The sequence below is a fragment of the Pongo pygmaeus genome, chromosome 2 (genome assembly GCF_028885625.2).
Source record: "Pongo pygmaeus isolate AG05252 chromosome 2, NHGRI_mPonPyg2-v2.0_pri, whole genome shotgun sequence".
In the NCBI taxonomy this organism is placed as follows: Eukaryota; Metazoa; Chordata; class Mammalia; order Primates; family Hominidae; genus Pongo; species Pongo pygmaeus.
In genome coordinates, this window is record NC_085930.1 from 111,703,707 (window position 1) to 111,725,206 (window position 21,500).

Consider the following 21,500-nt stretch of genomic DNA (forward strand, 5'->3'; position numbering starts at 1 on the left):
ATAGAGTAAAGCGAAAGTACGTTCATTAAGAAAGTAAAGGAATAAAAGAATGGCTACTCCATAGGCAGAGCAGCAGCTTAGGCTGCTGGACTGATAATTGCCCTCCCTCCCTCCCTCCCTCCCTTCCTCCCTTCCTCCCTCCCTTCTTTTTTTTTTGAGGCAGAGTATCACTCTGTCACCCAGGCTGGAGTGCTGTGGTGCCATCTTGGCTCACTGCAACCTCAGCCCCCCACCCCGTCCAGGTTCAAGCAATTCTCCCACCTCAGCCTCCCAAGTAGCTGGGATTACAGGTGCACGCCACCATGCCTGGCTAATTTTTGTGTTTTTAGTCGAGACAGGGTTTCACCATTTTGGCCAGGCTGGTCTTAAACTCCTGATCTCAAGTGATCTGCCTGCCTTGGCCTCTCAAAGTGCTGGGATTACAGGTGTCAGCCACCATGCCTAGCCTATTTCTTGATATATGCTATACAAGGGGTGGATTTTTCCTAAATTTTCCGCAAAAGGGGTGGGCAATTCCAAGAACTGAGGATACCTCCGGCTTCTAGACCCTATAGGGTAACTTCCTGATGTTGCCATGGCATTTGTAAATTGTCATGGCACTGGTGGGAGTGTCTTTTATCATGCTAATGCATTTAATTAGCATATAATTGGCAGTGAGGATGACCAGAGGCCACTTTTGTCACCATCTTGGTTTCGTGGGTTTTGGCTGGCTTCTTTACTGCAACCTGTTTTATCAGCAAGGTCTTTTGACCTGTAGCTTGTGCCGACCTCCTCTCTCATCCCGTGATTAAGAATGCCTAACCACCTGGGAATGCAGCCCAGAAGGTCTCAGCCTTATTTTACCCAGCTCCTATTCAAGATGGAGTCACTCTGGTTCGCATTTCTCCGGCAGAAGCATCCAAGGAATTTAGGCTAAGAAGACCCAGGATCTGATATTGCTTCTGACATGAACTTTTAGGTTATTTATCAAAACTCAGAATAAACAAAATATTTCAAAGTTTTAATCTTCATTAATTTGGCAGTAGTCCATGAGGAAACGTTTTCCCTACCAAACCTGTTAAATACACAGAACTGATAATAATGGATGCTGAGATTCTTGGGAAGGCGGGAAGGGTTAGAAGTAAAAGGAGATGTAATTTACCTGAGATCAGAACGTTTTTTCTAGATGGTTGTTTGAAAAGTGTGGTGCTCAACTTGCAACATTGACATCACCTGGTTACTTGATAGAAATGCAAAATTTTAGGCCCCATTGAGATACAGAATCAGAATTTTGTAGGTGGGGCCAGAAATCTATGTTTTAACAAGAGCTCCAGGTGATTCCAATGGTAAAGTTTGCAAACCACTTTTGCACTGAAGGATGCTGAAGAGGGGAGCTGGTTCATTTTCTCACCTCTGGATGATCATAAAAAATCTCTCAGCCGGGCGCGGTGGCTCACGCCTGTAATCCCAGCAGTTTGGGAGGCCGAGGCAGGCAGATCACCTGAGGTCGGGAGTTCAAGACCAGCCTGACTAACATGGAGAAACCCCGTCTCTACTAAAAGTACAAAAACTTAGCCGGACATGATGGCGCATACCTGTAATCCCAGCTACTCTGGAGGCTGAGGCAGGAGAATAGCTTGAACCTGGGAGGCAGAGGTTGTGGTGAGGCGAGATCTCGCCATTGCACTCTAGCCTGGGCAACAAGAGCAAAACTCTGTTTCCAAAAAAAAAAAAAAAAAAAATCTCATTCAAGCACATAGAAATTTCCTTCTTTAGGCAAAGCATTATATTAAATGCTGCAGAAAAGAAATTTATTTTTTACTTCATACAAACAGGCATTAAATAATAACAATGCACGTAAAGTTAGCAAAAAATAAAATTTCTTTTTAAATTTCCTTTTTAGAGACAGGGTTTTGCGCTGTTGTTCAGGCTGGAATACAGGCTCCAGTGTGTCTGGTGGTTGAAATTTGCAAGTGTGGAGCTTTGAAAGCCGTAAGTGATGGTTGACAAAAAGAGTTAAACTCTGTAAAATATTTAAAGAGATTTATTCTGAGCCAAATCTGAGTGACCATGGCTCGAGGCACAGTCTCAAGAGGCCCTAGGAACATATGGCTGATGTCTCACATGTCCGTGTGAAGAGACCACCAAACAGGCTTTGTGTGAGCAACAAGGCTGTTTATTTCACCTGGGTGCAGGTGGGCTGAGTCTGAAAAGAGAGTCAGCAAAGGGTGGTGGGATTATCATTAATTCTTATAGGTTTTGGGATAGGCGGTGGAGTTAGGAACAATGTTTTGTGGGCAGCGGTGGATCTCACAAAGCACATTTTCAAGGGTGGGGAGAATTACAAAGAACCTTCTTAAGGGTGGGGGGAGATTACAAAGTACATTGATCAGGTAGGGTGGGGCAGAAACAAATCACAATGGTGGAATGTCATCACTTAAGGCTATTTTCACATCTTTTGTGGATCTTCAGTTGCTTCATGCCATCTGGATGTATACGTGCAGGTCACAGGGGATATGATGGCTTAGTTTAGGCTCAGAGGCTTGACAGCTAAGGTGACTGAGCTGCAGCTTGGTTTTACATGTTTTACGGAGAAATAATACATCAATCAATACATGACATAAGGTATTGGTTGGGTCAGGAAAGGTGGGACAACTCGAAGCTGGAAAGAGCTTCTACATCATAGGGTGGATTTAATAGGTGATTGGTGTTATGCCACGACTACACCAATTGTCAGGTTCCAGCCCCCGGCTGAGGTCCAAGAGGAGTGGGTGGATGGGCGAATAGCTGAAAGAACACTAGTGAGGGTTGGGGGCGTGTAGGCAAGTGAAATGTAGTTTTATTCAGCAGCTGTCTCATCAGCAGCTTAATCGCACTAGCTCTCTCACACTGTCCACCTTTATCTCGGCTGTCTGTTCTGGCTCTGTGGCTCCTGTTGCCCCCATGCCTGCAGCTGCACTCCCTGGCCTGCAAAGCCAGCTCTGTCAGGGTCAGCAGCTTAACTCTCCCTCTGGGCACAAGCTGGTTTCTGGCTTGGCTCCCCTCTGCCCACCTTAAGGGCAACTGCTCTCCCTTAGAGGGGTTAGTAGTGTTACTCTGGGCACCAGTGCACGAACTGGGTCATGCTGTGCCAAACTCAGACCTGGGCACAGTGTCAGCAGGGCAGTTATACCTTTTACAGACAATAGTGGCTCAGATCCAAGTATGAACTTACATAAACAGGTTATATAAGAAGTGGAATATGTGCCTGTGTCCTAAACTCGCTGAGCCACTCTGGCCCGGATGTCCACCTTGGCCTATTCCTTGACCAAAGCACATCCATACACCCTACAATTGGCAATTGGTTAAAAGAGTTATTATATAAAGACCTGGAGCCAATGGAAGACAGTGTCTGGGTTGAGATAAGAGGTTGCAGAGACCAAGGTTCTTGTTCTGCAGATGAAGTCTCTATGTAGCAGGTTTCAGAGAGAATAGATTGTAAATGTTTCTTATCAGACTTAAAACAGGTATCAGGTTCTCAGTTAATTCTCTCCAGCATCAGGGAAAAGACGTGGAAAGACAAGGGGATTCTTTACAGAATGTAGACTCCCCCCAGAAGAGATAGCTCTGCAAGGCCATTTCAAAATATGTCAAAGAAATATATTTGGCTGGGCACGGTGGCTCACACCTGTAATCCCAGCACTTTGGGAGGCCAAGGCGGGTGGATCACCTGAGGTCAGGAGTTCAAGACCAGCTTGGCCAAAATGGTGAAACCCTGTCTCTAATAAAAATACAAAAATTAGCTGGTGTAGTGGCACATGCCTGTAATCCCAGCTACTTGGGAGGCTGAGGCAGGAGAATCACTTGAAAGCAGGAGGTGGAGGTTGCAGTGAGCTGAGATTGTGCCACTGCCCTCTAGCCTGTGTGATGGAGCGAGACTCTGTCTAAAAAAAAAAAAAAAGTGTATATATGTATATATAAGAGAATATGTGTGTGTGTGTGTGTGTGTGTGTGTGTGTATGTATCAGGATAAAATACTTCAATGTCTTTTGGGGCCTGCTGCCATGTTGGTATCTTATTGCTGCAAAAAAGTCTGTTTTGTTAGTCTTAAGGTCTCTGTTTAATGTTAATGCTGATCAGCTGTGCCTGTATTCCAACGGGAGGAGGGTATAATGAGGCCTGTCTCACCCCATCTTCTCATCACGGCCTGAGCTAGTTCTTCAGGTTAACTTTGGCATGCCTTTGGCCCAGAGGAGGGGTCCACTCAGTTGGTAGGCGGGCTTGGAACTTTTATTTTTAGTTTACACAATCAACTTGAGATCAGAGTGTCTCATCTGTTTCCTCCATCTCCAAAAAGGAAGGTAATTCACAGCCTTCTCTTTTCTAAATAGTGAGGACCCCGGGGCCCCTGCTTCTGAGCCGTTGGTTATCCAGATTATGCCACCACGTCCACCTGAGCTCCCAGAAGAAGCCAGAAAGAAAAGAATGGAAGGAAACAGAAGGACAGTGGGAACGGGAAGAGAAGAAATGACTAGGTCTCAGTTCTCCACACTCTAGCCTCAGCACCCACTTAAGATTGAAGAATAGTCCCTCAAGGGCTCCCACTTCGGGCTCTAGCCAATAGGAACTGAGACTCTTAACCAATCAGCGCTTTGCGTTTTTCCGGCGTTCTGCGTGCTGCCATGGAGATGGAATGAGCAAATCCAAACATAGAGGGATGGTGGGCCGACCACTATGACTGTTACTCCAGCACTTCCCGCCCCAGTCTCTGGCCTGTGGGCTCGTCCAAAGGCCGGGCGTGATGCCCTTTGGGTGGAGGGAGGGGCCCTCGTGGTCTCTCACTTCCGGGCCCCAGCCAACAGGAACGGAAACTGCACAGCCAGTCGGCTTCCTGAGCTTCTTCCGGCGTTCTGTGTGCTGCCGTGGAAACCGTATGGACGAATCCAAACCTGGAGGGGCGTCGCCTCCGTAAGGCTGGTCGGCTTGTTCCGCGCGTTCCGCTTTGCTTCACTGCTTTCTCCCCCATTCTTGGGCCCGTGGACCTGTCCTGAGGCAGAGGCCGAGATGCGCGCAACCGCGGGAGCAGCCAAGTGGACTCGACTCTTTTCTTGACTTAGCTACCAGGTGCGTGGCAGTGGCGGTTTTCGTAGCCACGAGTCTGGGTTCGTGTCTGCCTGAGCGGTTGCAGAAGAGAGCGCAGGCCTGCCGGGGCGGGTGGGTGGGGGCGCCTGGCCGCCCTCTCTCCTTCTGCGAGTGGACCCTGTACCCCCTGCGCTCCCCTGCTTTGCGCTTGTGTTAAAAAAGCCGCCCGTTTTTATCCGGGCTTTAGTTAAGGGCACACGGGACGCCTCTTCTAGGACCTGGGTGCAGCGGGGAGAGAGAGTGCTCGTGTGTTTCGGCTTGGGAGATGTGCTTTATGGACGCCACCTCTTAACTCCCCAGAGCGGACCGCGTCTTCACCGCCCTGCAGCGCTTCCTAGGCTCCCAGCTGGCCTCGCGGACTGATGCCTACCGACGTAGCGAGACCGCGAAAGCCGCCGATTCGCCCGCCGCGAGTTGCCTGGGGAGCGGGGGGGCGAGTGACTATGTAGCGCCCCTGAGTCTGTGATGATTGAGTCTGTGAAGTGCGGCGAGGAGGAGCACCTATGGAGTGCTTAGTGTGGCGCGCGCCATCGGTTACATCTCAGGGGAAGGTTGATTTGGCCCGCAGTTCGCAGACTTCAGCGCATCCCAGTTAACCCAGGGCGTGTAGTAACACAGAAGGCCAGGCCCTACCGCCGTAGCGTATGATTCTGTAAATCTGGGGCAGGGCCGATAACTTTTTCTTTTGTATTAAGTCCCAGGTGATGCTCATGCTTCTGGTGCGGGAGTCATGATTGTGCTGAAGGTGGGCACCTGGTCGCTCTTATCACCTGGTCGCTCTCAGCGTTCCTTGAATGTAGGACCTGCCCCCGACTCTTAAATGCCTCATTTGCACCTGTGTGTGATTTGCTCTGCCTTCTGGCTTCTTAGATGCTTCTTAGGTGAACTTGTGAATTAAGAGAGACTTCCCTAGGAGCACTATAGGTTAAGAGACTAAACTGTGGTTTCTGGGAAAGCACACTCGAGTGAGAAAACCATGAAGAAACCTAAGGAAGTGATGACTACGAAAGTCAGGGGGTGGTTACTTTTGGGGATCAGGAGGGGTGATGATTGAGATAGGCTCACGGAGGGGCTTCTTGTGTGGCTGGCAAAGTCCTATTTCCTGACCTTGGGTGGTGATTAGAAGGGTGTCCTTCTTTAGTAATTCATTAAACTATGTATTTTGTGGAGTTTTCTGTACTTGTGTTTTATTTTACAATTAAGAGGTTACAGATTTAAAAATGAATATTAGGAAGTCTGTAATGGGGAACGTCTTTGGACTGAGTCAAAGAATCTTAAAGTCTTGGAATTTCAACTATTAATAAGTTATTGAAAGATAACTTAGTGCTAGGCGCGGTGGCTCACTCCTGTAATCCTAGCACTTTGGAAGGCCGAGGCAGGCGGATCACTTGAGGCCAGGAGTTCTAGACCAGCCTGGGCAACATAGCGAAACTCCATATCTACCAAAAAGACAAAAAATTAACTGGGTGTGGTGGTGTACCGGAGGCTGAGGTAGCTACTCTGGAGGCTGAGGCACGAGAATCATTTGAACCCTGGAGGTGGAGGTTGCAGTGAGCCTAGATCTTGCCCCTGCACACCAGCCTGGACCACGGAGTGAGACCCTGTACAAAAAAAAAAAAAAAAAAAAAGATAAAAAATCATTTGATGCAATTATTATTTTACTCTAAGGAAACTGAGCCCTAGAGAGGAGAAATGCTTGAAAGTAACAAACCACCCTATCTAAGCAGATTTATAACTAATGTGTTTTATTAATTTCAGACTGAAATTGTCCACATGTGACTCGATGGTCAGATGTGACTAAAGATTAAGGAAATGAATTTGGCCTAAATCAAATTCAAAATTTCAAGATGGGCTGGGTGGTGGCTTGCACCTGTAATTCCAGAATTTTGGGAGGCTGAGGCAGGAGGATTGCTTGAGCCCAGGGGTTCAAGACCTAGCCTCCCTTAAGAAAAAAAAATCAAGATTTTACTTAATTTTTTCCCTTGTAGCCTAAAACCTTATTTTCAAGAAATCAGTTATACATATTGTATGAAAACTTATTTTATCATCTTATCCTGATATATCCTAATGTAGACAATTTGTGAACACTTAAGGTTTCTGATTATATTTTTTCTGGCTTAGTAACTTACCATCTTAACATACTGTCAGTTTAATCTTATTTTGGTTATAATACATACCATATAGCTGGGACTACGGGCATGCACCACCATGCCAGGCTATTTTATTTGTGTAGAGTCGGGATCTCACCATGTTGCCCAGGCTGGTCTTGAACTCTTGGCTTCAGACAATCCTGCCTCCACCTCCAAAAGTGTTGGGATTACAGACATGAGGCACTGTGCTAGGCCAGGATTGGTTCTTTTTAATGAATGCATTTTAGAACGAAGAGGGATGTAAAAAGGACTTAGGGAAACCGTCCTTAAAAGAAAGATACTAACCAGTGCCTTTTTGTTTTTAATTAGTTAGTTAATTTTTTTTGTTGTTGTTGTTCTTGTCACCCAGGCTGGAGTGCAGTGGCGCAATCGGCTCACTGCAACTTCTGCCTCCCGGGTTCAAGCCATTCTCTTGCTTCAGCCTTTGGAGTAGCTGGGATTACAGGCGCCCGCCACCATGCCTAGCTAATTTTTTTTTCTTTTTTTTTGAGACGGAGTCTCGTTCTGTCCCTCAGGCTGGAGTGCAGTGGTGTGATCTTGGCTCACTGCAGCCTCCGCCTCCCGGGTCCAAGCAATTCTCTGCCTCAGCCTCCCGAGTAGCTGGGACTACAGGCGCGTGCCACCATGCCTGGCTAATTTTTTGTATTTTTAGTAGAGATGGGGTTTCACTGTGTTAGCCAGGATGGTCTTGATCTCCTGACCTCAGGTGCTCCACCCTCCTCGGCCTCCCAAAGTGCTGGGATTACAGGCGTGAGCCACTGCACCTGGCTTAATTTTTGTATTTTTAGTAGAGATGGGGTTTCACCATGTTGGCCAGGCTGGTCTTCAACTCCTGACTTCAGGTGATCTACCTGCCTTGGCCTCCCAAATTGCTGGGATTATAGGCGTGAGCCATTGCACCCTGCCCATAAATAAAAGTTTTAATGGAACTCAGCCATATCCATCCATTTGCTTATTGTCTCTGGTTGCTTTTCTAGTTCAAGAGCAAAGGTGAGTAGCTGTGACAGAAACCATAAGGTCTGTAAAACCTAAAATGTTTACCCCCTAACATTTTATAGAAAAAAATTTTCCTCTCCTAGAACAATCTTGGAATTTTTTTTTTGATCTGTAAAATGAGTTTTCTTAATTTTTTTTTTTTTTTTTTTTGAGACAGTTTCACTCTTGTCGCCCAGGCTGGAATGTAATGGTGCAGTCTCAGTTCACTGCAACCTCCCTCTGCCTTCTGGGTTCAAGCCATTTGCCTGCCTCACCCTCTTGAGTAGCTGGGATTACAGGTGTGCGCCACCATTCCTGGATAACTTTTTTTTTTTTTTTGTATTTTTAGTAGAGATGGGGTTTCACCATGTTGGCCAGCCTGGTCCCGAACTTGTGACCTCAGGTGATCCGCCCGACTCGACCTCCCAAAGTGCTGGGATTACAGGCGCGAGCCACTGCGTGTGGCCAATATATTCACCAGTTTTGTTATTAATTTTTGAAGTCTTAAAAAATTTTTAATTGTGGTAAAATACACATAAAATTTACCATCTTAACCCTTTTTAAGGGTAAAGTTTAGTAGAGCTTAAGAACAGTTACATTGTTGTGCACCAGTCTCTAAAACTTCATTTTTGCAAAAGCAAAATATATTACCTTTTGCTTATCCATGTATCAGTGGACGCAAATTGCTTCCATGTTTTAACTATTGTGAATATGTGGGGTACAAATATCTCTGAGACCCTGCTTTTAATTCTTTAATATACCCATATTGAGGTGTGATCTATCAGTAATTGTATGTATTTGAGGTGTACAAGGTTTTTTTTTTTTTTTTTTTTGAGACAGGGTCTCACTTTGTTGCCCAGGCTGGAGTGCAGTGGTGAGATCTTGGCTCACTGCAACCTCTGTCTCCTGGATTCAAGCTATCCTCCTGCCTCAGTCTCCCAAGTAGCTGGGACTACATGCACAGGCTACCACTGCTGGCTAATTTTTAAAAATTTTTAAATATTTTGTAGAGATGATGTGTTGCCATGTTTCCCAGGTTGGTCTCAAACTCCTGGCCTCAATTGAACCTCCCTCCTTGGCCTCCCAAAGTGGTGGAATTACAGGCATGAGCCACTGGGTTCAGCCCAATGTGCTTTTTAAATTTTTATTTATTTATTTATTTTTTTCTGAGACATGGTCTCACCCTGTTTTCCAGGCTTGGGAGGCCAAGACAAAAGAACTGCTTGAGCCCAGGAGATTGAGGCTGCAGTGAGCTACAATTTGGCCTACGAGCCAGTAGTATTAACGATATTTGGATTGACTCCTACAGTCTCTAGGGATTACATGGAAGTATCATTCCATATTTGTTTATACTGTATTTTCACTTGTTTTCTCTTTTACTTCTCATAATTAATAAGGTTTAGGTGGGGCATATGTTTCTCTTTTACTTCTCAAAATTTATAAGGTTTAGGTGGGGCATACCAGTCAAGACCGGTAGAGGGTCTTGACGGCAAGTTGTCCAGGTTCTTGGCATTTTGAGCAAAGAATTGGACAAAATGCCCAGCAAAGCAAGGAAAGAATGAAGCAACAAAAGCATGAAAGCAGGGATTTATTGAAAACAAAAGTACACTCCACAGTGTGGGAGCCACCTGAGCAGCACTCGAGGGCCAGGATACAGATATCCGGTCCAAATACCCCCTAGAGGTTTCCCATTGGCATCTTCATGCTCACCTCCGGTAAATCAAGTGGTGGCCTGCAATCGGTCTATTGGTTGCAGTCAGCCAATTTCATTGATTACATTTCATTCATTCGTTCCATTCTCTGCAACCAGTCAGATGCTAAGGTGAAGTTACAAAGTTGCAAACCAAGACTACGCCCCCATCAGTCTGATTGGTTGCAGTCAGTTAATTTCCCATCTGCTGCATAGAAAAGGTGGGGGATTTGCAAAGGGAATAGCCTCTGGTCCTTTTGTTACTTAGGCATGGAAAGTTAGGGTTTTCCTTTAAATTTAGTTACAGGAAGTCAGTGTGAAACAGCCTTAGGTTCCCTGCCTCCAGACCCTATTCTCCTGCCTCACATATATTATCCCGCTGTGCAGATGTTGTTTTCCCTTGTACCAGGTTTCCATTGTAACGGAGAAAGTAAGATATGGAGACACATTGGGTAAAATGTAATTCATACCCTGATTTTGTTACCGTTGTTCGAAATAGCTGTTATTTTCACTTTTTTTTTTTTTCTGTGAAGGTTTTATGGATAGGGTATGGAGCTTCAGTCCTTCTTTGTGGCCGCTTTCTTCATGGTGGGCAGGGCGTTGCTTAGCTCTTCTCTCTTCATCTTGGTGCGGACGTGTCCCCCACTCTCTTCTTGATGAACTTGAGGGCTGTTGGTCCTTGGAGACCTTGAGCAACTCCATGGCGCGCCGGCTCGTAGGGAGTAAAGCCATACATCTTTGGGAAAATGTCCCGCACGAACGTGGTGTGCTTGGTTAGTTGCCCACTTTGGCGGTGGCTGGGCCAGGCTTGCTCCCATTTTTGGTCACTCTGTGGCCCTCATTGAGGCCCACGGCCACAGGGTCGCGCAGAGCCACGGCTGCTGCTCTCCAATGGCGGCAGCGGCGGAAGGGCCGGCCGCACGGAATACCGGGATGTCTACCCACCCTAGAGGCACGGGCAGCCACTGTGTTTTTAAAAGATCTTGTTGATGGGAACTTGAATATTGGTTTGTGAATATTTATTGATTTTTGAGATGGAGTCTCTCCCTGTCGCCCTGGTTGAAGTGCAGTGGCGTGATCTCGACTCACTGCAGCCTCCGCCTCCCGGGTTCAAGCGATTTCCCTGCCTCAGCCTCCCGTGTAGCTGGGATTACAGGCGCGCATCACCACACCTGGCCAATTTTTGTATTTTTAGTGGAGATGGGTTTCACCATGTTGGCCAGGCTGGTCTCAAACTCCTGACCTCAGGTGATCCTCCTGCCTCGGCCTCCCAAAGTGCTGGGATTACAGGCATGAGCCACCGCGCCAGCTGTGAAGTTTTATTTATTTGCCCCGTAGTTTCGTTCATCCTGCAAAAATATCAGCATTAGTATTTAACATTTGTAAGTGAATTTTCTGAATTTGTCGATTTGCTAGATTTTTTTACACATAAAATATCCTAGGCTAATTATCCTAGGCTAATTAATTATGCAACTAGCTTGCATTTATCAATGTCATTTTTGTTTACTTTTTAGGAGCTAGAGATGCTATTATTCTATCGTATGTGAGAAGTCGGCCCAGAGATGGAAAACTTTATTCTGTATGAGGAGATCGGAAGAGGAAGCAAGAGTGTTGTGTATAAAGGGCGACGGAAGGGAACAATCAATTTTGTAGCCATTCTTTGTACTGATAAGTGCAAAAGGCCTGAAATAACCAACTGGGTAAGTCAGTGTATTTCCATTGGCATGGGGAAAGAGAGAGCTACAATAGGTAGAAGAGGGTAGCATTTTCACAGTAGTCATTGAATTTGATATATCAAATGCCACATTTTCAGTCTGGAATGGATGACCTTCTATCTATTCAGTGCCACCAGTCCTGAATAATGAGTAATAAACATATCCAAGTAATGACTAACTTAATTTTCTTTTTTGTTTCTTTTTTCTGGGGAGGGGGGTATAAATCGGGGAAACTATACTCTTTTTTTTTTTTTTTCCTTCCCTTAGAAACAGGGTCTCTCTCTGTTGCCCAGACTGGAGTGCACTGGGCTCACTACAGCCTCAACTTCCTGGGCTCAAATGATCCTCCCACCTCAGTCTCCAGAGTAGCTGAGACTACAGGCACATACCACCACGTCTGGCTAATTTTTTGTATTTTTCTTTTTTCTTTTTTTTGAGATGGAGTCTTACTCTGTCGCCCAGGCTGGAGTACAGTGGCACGGTCTTAGCTTCACTGCACTCTGCCTCCCGGGTTCACGCCATTCTCCTGCTTCAGCCTCCTGAGTAGCTGTAGAGGCGCCCGCCACCACACCTGGCTGATTTTTGTATTTTTAGTAGAGACAGGGTTTCACTGTGTTAGCCAGGATGGTCTCGATCTCCTGACCTTGTGATCCGCCCACCTCGGCCTCCCAAAGTGCTGGGATTACAGGTGTGAACCACTGCACCCGGCCAATTTTTTGTATTTTTCATAGAGTCCGGGTTTGGCTATGTTGCCCAGGCTGGTCTTGAACTCCTGAGCTCAAGCAATCTGCCTGCCTCAGCCTCCCGAAGTGTTGGGATTACAGGCAGGAGCCACTGAGCCCAGCCTGGAAACTATATTCTATATTAGATAATTTACTTTTTGAATTTGGTGTATTTAGGAAACAAGCAGGTTCCCCCCTACCTCTGCAATTTACTGTCAAGGAAGGACACTGGGTGAGAATGACTTGGGTTTGAAATAGCTGTGTCACTTTATAGCCTAGGCTTCTTGGACCATACCTAGCGTAAAAAAATATATATTTTTAAGCTGGTCATGGTGGCTCGTGCCTGTAATCCCAGCACTTTGGGTTCGAGACCAGCCTGACCAACATGATGAAACCCTGTCTCTACTAAAAATACTAAAATTAGCTGGGCATGGTAGTGCGCACCTGTAATTCCAGCTACTCAGGAGGCTGAGGCAGGAGAACCACTTGAATCCGGGAGGCGGAGGTTGCAGTGAGCCGAGATCACGCCATCGCACCCCAGCCTGGGCGACAGAGTGGGACACCATCTCAAAAAAAAAAAAATGTATATATATATATACACATATATGTATATATGTATGTATATATGTGTATATATGTATGTGTATATATGTATATATGTGTATATATGTATATATGTATGTATATGTGTATATATATGTGTATATATGTGTGTGTGTATATATATAGTGGTAAAATACAATATAACAAATTTGCACCTTAGTGATTTTTAATTGTACAGTTTAGGGATAATAAGTACATTCATATTACTGTGCAACTATCACCTCCATCTGTCCCCATAACTGTTTTCATCTTGTAAAACTGAAGCTCTGTACCCATTAAACTGTAATTCTTCATTTCTCCTTCTCCAACTTTTGGCAACTATCATTCTACTTTTTGTCTCTGTGGTTTTGACTACTCTATATAAATGGTATCATACAGCATTTTTCTTTTTCGTGTCTGGCTTATTTCACTCAGCGTAATGTCCTCAAGGTTTATCCACGTTGTAGCATGTGTCAGAATTTCCTCCTTTTTAAGACTGAATCATATTTCATTGTACATATGTAAAGCGCATTTTGCTTATCTATTTATGTAACAGTGGTCACAAGTTGCTTCCGTGTTTTAACTATTGTGAACAATGGTGCCATGAATATGTGGATACAAATATCTCTTTGAGATCGTGCTTTCTTTTGTGTATATGCTCAGAAGTGGAATTGCTGGTCCTATGGTAATTCTATTTTTAATTATTTGAAGACATGCCATAGTGTTCTCCTCAGCAGCTCTGCCACCTTCACATTTCAGACCATCAGTCCATAAGGGTTCAGTTTCTCTGCATCCTTATCAGTACTTTTTTTCTTTTTTTTTGACAGTAACCATCCTAATGGGTGTGAGGTGGTATCTCATTATTGTTTTGATTTGCATTTCCCTAATGAGTAGTGATGCTGAGCAGCATCTTTTCATATGCTTATAGACAATTTGTATATCTCTTTTGGAGAAATGTCTATTCTTTTTGTCCATTTCTGTAAGTCCTCTGCCCATTCTCTAATCTGGTTGGTTGTTTTCTTGCTGAGTTTTACGACTTCTCTATATATTCTAGATATTAATCTGTTATCAGATGTATGATATGCAAATATATTTTCATATTCTATAGGTTGCCTTTTCACTTTGTTGATAGTACCTTTTGATGTACTAAAGTTTAAAATTTTTGCAGAGTCACATTTGTTTTTTTTTTTGTTATCTGTGTCTTTGGTGTCTTATCCAAATATCCAAAAATCATTGCCAAGCCCAGTGTCATGAAGCTTTTGTCCTATTTGTTCTTCTGAGAGTTATGTATTTTTACCTTAATGATATTTGACTCATTTTGAGTTAAATTTTGTATGTGGTGTTCGGTAAATGTCTCTGTTTGGGCTGCTAAGACAAAATACCTTAGACTGGATAGCTTATAAATAACAGAAATTTATTGGTCACAGTTCTTGGGGCTGGGAAGTCCAGGATTAAGGTGCCAGCAGTTTTGGTGTCTTGTAAGGGCTTGCTCTGTTTCTCAAAGATGGTGCCTTTTATGTGTTCCCACATGGCAGAAGAGGAAAACAGGCCCCCTTATGCCTGTATTCTAAGGGCACTAATTTTATTTATGAGGGCAGAGCCCTCATGACCTAATCGCCTCCTAAAGGTTCCACCTCCTAATACCACCACAATGGACATTAGGTTTCAATGTGAATTTTAGAAGGACACATTCAGACCACAACAGTAAAGGTCCAACTTCTCTCTTTTACATGTGGATATCCAGTTTTCTCAGCACCATTTGTTGAAAAGACTGCCCTTTCGTCGTTGAATAGTTTTGGAATACTTGTTGAAAGTCATTTGACCATATGTGTGAGGGTTTATTTCTGGGCTCCTTATTCTATACTGCTGGTCTGTATGTCCGTCTTTATGCCAGTACTATACTGTTTTTATTATTGTAGCTTTGTAGTAAGCTTTGGAATCAGGAAGCGTGTGTTCTCCAGCTTTGTTTTTTTTTTTTTTTTTTTTAAGATTGTTTTGGCCATTTGACATACCTTGAGATTCTATATGAATTTTCGGATAGATTTTTCTAGTCCCACAAAAAAAGTTATTGGGATTTTGATAAGAATTGCATTGAATGCATAGATTGCTTTGGGTAGATTGATTTTGGGTAGTATTTGAATGTTAATTATTAATATCTGAAAATTGCCTTCTAAGTCATAAACACGTGATATTTGCCCACTTATTTATGTCTTTTTTGTTTGTTTGTTTTGAGACGGAGTCTCGCTCTGTCCCCCAGGCTGGAGTGCAGTGACACAATCTCGGCTTACTGTAAGCTCTGCCTCCCAGGGTTCACGCCATTCTCCTGCCTCAGCCTCCTGAGTAGCTGGGACTACAGGCGTCCGCCACCACGCCCAGCTAATTTTTTGTATTTTTAGTAGAGATGAGGTTTCACCGTGTTAGCCAGGATGGTCTCCATCTCCTGACCTCGTGATCCACATGCCTCGGCCTCCCAAAGTGCTGAGATTACAGGTGTGAGCCACCGTGCCGGCCTATTTATATCTTTTAAAAATTTCTTTCAGAAGTTTTTTGTAGTTTTTGTTGTGTAAGTCTTTCCACCTGTTTCGTTAATTCCTGTGTGTTTTATTCTTTTTGCTGCTATTATAAATGGAGTTGTTTTCTTAATTTCCTTTTTTGATTGTACATTTGTTAATGTATAGAAATTCCCCCTGGGCATTGTGGCTCACACCTGTAATCCCAGCACTTTGAGAGACTGAGGAAGGCGAATTGCTTGAGCTCAGGAGTTTGAGACCAGCCTGGGCAACATGGTGAAAATGTGTCCCTGCAAAAGATACAAAAATTAGCCGGGAGTGGGCCAGGAGCGGTGGCTCATGTCTGTAATGCCAGTACTTTTGGAGGCTGAGGTGGGCGGATCACTTGAGGCCAGGAGTTCAAGACCAGCCTGTCCAACATGGTGAAACCCTGTCTCTACTAAAAATACAAAAAAATCAGCCGGGCGTGGTGGCACATGCCTGTAGTCGCAGCTACTTGGGAGGCTGAGGCGGGAGAATCACTTGAACTCAGGAGGTGGAGGTTGCAGTGAGCCAAGATTGCACCACTGCACTCCAGCCTGGGCAACAAGGCGAGACTCTGTCTCAAAAATTAGCCGGGGGTGGTGGCATGCACCTGAGGTCCCAGCTGCTTGGGAAGCTGAGGTGGGAGGATTGCTTGAGCCTGGATGGCAGGGGTCGCAGTGAGCCATGATTATGCCACTGTGCTCCAACCGGAGTGACGGACTGAGACCTTGTCTCAAAAAAAAAAAAAAAAAAGTTTTGCCAGTATCTGCATCAATCAAACTCATCAGACTGTGCCAGGTGTGGTGGCTCATGCCTATAATCCCAGCACTTTGAGAGACCAAGGCGGGTAGATCACTTGAGCCCAGAAGTTCAGGACCAGCCTGGGCAACGTGGTGAAACCTTGTCTCTAGAAAAAATAGAAAAATTAGCCAGGCATAGTGATGCATGCTTTACTCTCAGCTACTTGGGAGGCTGAGACAGAAGGATTGCTTCAGTCCTGGAGGTGGAGGTTGCAGTGAGCTGCGATCATGCCACTGCACTCCTGCCTGGGTGACAGAGACACTGTCTCAAAAAAAAAAAAAAAAAAAGCAGGTATGGTGGCTCACACTTGTAATCCCAGCACTTTGAGAGGCCGAGGAGGGGGCAGATCACTTGAGGTCAGGAGTTCGAGACCAGCCTGGCCAACATGGTAAAACCATGGTGTGGTGGTGGGCATCTGTAATCCCAGCTACTTGGGAGGCTGAGGGAGGAGAATCGCATGAACCTGGAAGGCAGAGGTTGCAGTGAGCTGAGATCATGCCATTGCGCTCCAGCCTGGAAAACAAGAGTGAAACGCCGTCTCAAAAAAAAAAAAAAAATTCCGCTAATCTTTGAGTGTTGGACCTGGACTTTGTATTTTACTTTGCAAAATTTGTTTTTGTTTTGACAGTTTATTTTATGGAAACTTTACTTTATTTTATTTTATTTATTTATTTTTTTGGTGACAGAGTCTCAGTCTATCCAGGCAGGGGTTCAGTGGTGTGATCTTGACACACTGCAACCTTTGCCTCCCAGGTTCAAATGATTCTCCTGCCTCAGCCTCAGGAGCTGCGATTTCAGGTGCCTGCCACCACGCCTGGCTAATTTTTTTGTATTTTTAGTAGAGACAGGGTTTCACCATGTTGGCCAGGCTGGTCTCGAACTCCTGACCTCAGGTGATTTGCCCACCTCGGCCTCCAAAAGTGCTGGGATTACGGGCATGAGCCACCACGCCTGGCCTTAGGGTTTTCTACATATAAAATCAATCACATCATTTGCAAACAGAGTTAATTTTACTTTTTCCTTTCCAATTTGGATGCCTTTTTTTTTCTTGTGTAATTGCTCTGGCTAGGACTTTTTATACCATCTTGACTAGAAGTGGAGAAAGCAGACATTCTTGCCTACTTCTTTATGTTAGAGGAAAAGCTTTACTGTTTCACCATTGAGTATGTTGTTTGCTTTAGGTTTTTCATATATGACTTTTATTATGTTGAGATAGTTTCCTTCTATTCCTAGCTTTTGGAGTTTTTTTTTTTTTTAAAGATTGTTGAATTTTGCCAAGTGCATTTTCTGTATTAATTGAGATGATCATGCGTTTTTTTTCCCCTTCATAATGTGGTATGTTACATTTTCATATGTTCAACCATTTTTTGTTTTCCAGGAATAAACCCACTTGGTTACAGTGCATAATCCTTTTAATGTACTGCTGAATTCAATTTGCTTGCATTTTGTTGACATATCTGGCTGTTACTAAGATAATAAGATATTTAGCATAGTGCCTGACACTTAATAAACACTCTTTCTTTTTTTTGAGACAGAGTCCAGACTCTGTCATCCAGGCTGGAGTGCAGTGGTGCGATCTTGGCTCACTGCAGCCTCTGCCTCCCCTGTTCAAGCGATTCTCCTGCCCCAGCCTCCTGAGTTGCTGGGATTACAGGTGTACACTACCATGCCCAGTGAATCTTTGTGTTTTTAGTAGAGACGGGGTTTCACCATGTTGGCCAGGCTGCCCTCAAACTCCTGACCTCAAGTGATCCGCCCACCTCGACCTCCCGAAATGCTGAGATTACAGGTGTGAGCCACTGCGCCTGGCTTAAATATTCTTTCATGATGTCTCTTATGTCATAGTCACTAATGGAACAAGAAATACATACAGAACACATAGATGGAGAGGGAAATACCCAGAACTGGAAGAGAGTTGAGAAGAGGGATATGGGGTCACGTGTGGGAAAGAAGGATGAGGGCAGGTTCAGCATGTGCAAGAGTTTTAATGGATATAGAAGGGCCACTGTTTTCTGTTTGCCTTATTCCTGATTTATAGAGCCTGGGGAAGCCTCTCTTTTTTCCAAGATTCGTTCACTCACTTCAGCAACAAAAGCGTATTGTTGAGTGTCTGCCGTGTTAGAGGGCGAAATGATCCTGTACTTTTGAGCTTATGATCTGGTAAGAAAGGTGAGATAGAGGAATCAAGGCATGTATAAACACTCCATTCAAATGGTTGTCCAAGTCCCTGCTTTTTAGGGGTCTTAGCTCTTGGAAACTCCTGTGTCCCATACCTTGCAGAAGCATTTCTACTCTTTTCCTTTGCAGAAGTTCATCAGATGCTACCATTTATTGAGTATATCTAATATGTTCCAGCCAGTGTGCTGGGTGCATTCACTTCTCACAATTGCGTATGATGTCAGTATTATCCTGATCTACGGTTGGTTCAGATCTGTCGGATCATGGTACCAATGCCCCCTCTCCAGTTGAGGAGGCCAGCAGGGTAAGCCAAGAAAATAATTACATGTAAGGAAGAGTTTGACTTCATGGCCTTTTTTCTCCTTTTCTCCATATAGCATTTACCATCATGCTCCCCACTGGCTGTTCTCAGCTGTCGCGTTGACAGTCCTCCTCAGTACTTTCCCTTGCTTTCGACCTTTTCATAACCACACTTTCAGGTGTCATAATTTACCTGTCTCTTGTTCCTTTTTTTTTTTTTTTTTTTTGAGACGGAGTCTCGCTCTGTCGCCCAGGCTGGAGTGCAGTGGCGCAATCTCGGCTCACTGCAAGCTCCGCCTCCCGGGTTCACGCCATTCTCCTGCTGGAGCCTCCCGAGTAGCTGGGACTATGCCCGGCTAATTTTTTGTATTTTCAGTAGAGACGGGGGTGTCACCGTGTTAGCCAGGATGGTCTCGATCTCCTGACCTTGTGGTCCTCCCGCCTCGGCCTCCCAAAGTGCTGGGATTACAGGTGTGAGCCACTGTGCCCAGCCCTCTTGTTCCTTCATTTTAGGACACTGCTAGATAACGTAACAAATTCATTTTCCTTGAAGTATCATCCTCTTCTGTGATCATATTTTGATAGCATTTTGGAGTCCATCAAAGGCTTAATTCAGGGGAGTGAATAATAGAGATTTTTCAAAGACTGCAGTAGGGCCACTGTGGGAGAAATTTTCAGACAAGAAACTTTGTGATACTTTTTAGGCTTATCAGGATCCAGAACAAATGCCACCCTCTCCTGTAAAACTTAACCCGATTAAATCTCTTGGCCCTTTGACCGTAACATGGAAACCTGATCACAACAGAGAAACTGTCTCACCATGAGAATACAACTTGTGACACACACTACAAATGCTGGATATAAGGGTGGATAGCACAACCCCAGGGAAAATTTCACTATGTTGGTAAACTGATGCCTTTCCAAGTAGAACAAGTACTATTGGGAAATGTACTGGATTCCAAGAGAATGAGGAATATTTAGTGCAGACATTAGTGTGATTAGATTTTTGGGGTCTTAAGGCACACCCGAGTAGTGTAGTGTGTAGTTCAATGACTTTTAACAAATGTATGCAGTCATGTAATATCCAAATCAAGAAATTGTCTATTCCTCCAGAAAGTGCCTCCTGCCCTCTCCAGATGTCATCTTCAACACTGCCCCCAGCACTGTTCTTACTTCTATCATTGTAGATTATTTTGCCTGTTCTTGAACTTCAAGTAAATGGGTTCCTATGGTATGTACTTTTTTGTGTCACACTTCTTTTCCTTAAGATGTTTTTGAGATTCACCTGTGTTATTGCAAGTATTGTAGTTATTCCTTTATTACTAAAATGCATTCCATTTTGAGTGAATCTTTTTATTGAAATAAAATATTACATACAGGAGAGTATACAAACCATAATTGTATGCTTAAATTTTCATAAAATAAATACACCCATGTAACCAGCACACAATCAAGAAATAACATGAGCAGTAGTTTAGATGCCCTTCCCGCCCCCTGCCAGTCTCTTTCTTCCCACTCAAGGGTAATCAAGATCTTGACTTCTGACTCCACAGATTAATTTTGCTAGTTTTGACTTTCTATGAATGAAGAGTCTGAATACATATTTAAAGTACAGATGATTGTTTTTGGTCATGGATTGGGTATGAGGTGTGAAAGAGAAGTCAATGACTATCCTAGGGTTTTGGCCTACATGACTGGAAGGATGGTGATAACACTGAGGGAAAAAAGACTAGGAAAAGAATGGATTCGGGCATTTTAATTTTGGGTGCCCACTGGAAGACACTGGGTCTTTGAGTCTGCAGTTTAGGGGGTTAATCAGGGTGGAGATGTAAATTTAAGGAAGACATCTGGAAATGGGCACAAAGTGCTTTCTGGAGGCATGGAAATGCTGTGTATCTTTATATGTCAAATTTATATGTCATCAGCATATAGACATTAGGCCAACGTGAGGGAAGATAGAAGAGGACTGAGGACCTTCATTGCAACATTTAGCAAGTGTAAGGAGAAGGAGGACCCAGCAAAGGAGAGTGAAAGGGAGCATCCAGTGAGGGAGGCAAGCTGCAGAGTGTGGGTAACTGTGAATTGGCTTGCTTATCACCCATTCTGGCATGTTCTCCTGTTCCGCAGGCCCTGGAGAGCTACAAACTGCAATTCCCAGACTCTTTGCAGCCAGAGTTCTAGGTGGAATTGTCATTAAATTAATTAGATGCACTAGAAGGACATTTGGATTCCAAACTGATGTAAGTGGTAAAGGCCTCAAGGCATCCATTTGCCGGCACATCTTGAGGCAGAGGCAGTATGGTTTGGATGTGGTGGCTTCCTAGTGGTGGCAGAGGCAGGACTTTGGTGCTGACAGCTGTGATAGCTGTGATGGCAGAGTCTTGATTCCTTAATGTTCTGATGGAGACAGAGGCCAGTGCTCCTCTGGTGGCTCAGTTTTATGGTGTGGTTTTGGGAATTCTTTCCAGAAATTGAGCCTAGATTCTGTTTCAGGAACTTTCCATCATCAATTCTGGAATTATGTAGGCCCCTTAGAAGTCCTTTTGTTAGCCAGAATATATTCTGTTCTCTGTAACTAAAAATATTGGCCAAATCATGGGATGTCATAGAGGTCAAATAAAGTCAGTGGTATATGGTGATGAAAGAAACCACTTGTGTGAGATGCTGCTAATAAGGTGAGGACTGAGGATTTGGCAATGGAGAGGCCACTGATAACCTTGAAGAGAGTGGTTTCAGAAAGTGGTAGGGATGAA

General features: G+C 44.4%; 1 protein-coding gene and 1 pseudogene across 6 annotated transcripts in view; one reads left to right on the plus strand and one right to left on the minus strand.

The window, feature by feature from the left end:
• The first annotated feature begins 4,655 nt into the window (after nt 1-4,655).
• Nucleotides 4,656-21,500, plus strand: part of ULK4 (unc-51 like kinase 4) — a 722,036-nt gene continuing 705,191 nt past the window's right edge. For 3 of the 6 annotated variants that reach the window (XM_054482410.2, XM_054482411.2, XM_054482412.2), the window contains exons 1-2: nt 4,656-5,082; nt 11,430-11,615. In XM_054482410.2, coding sequence (XP_054338385.1) covers nt 11,478-11,615 — 138 coding nt within the window. In that variant the 5' untranslated portion in view covers nt 4,656-5,082; nt 11,430-11,477. The remainder of the gene's footprint in view (nt 5,083-11,429; nt 11,616-21,500) is intronic. The other 3 variants (XM_063661254.1, XM_054482413.2, XM_063661255.1) reach the window with 1 other exon arrangement.
• Nucleotides 10,473-11,263, minus strand: LOC129032897 (large ribosomal subunit protein eL36-like; annotated as a pseudogene).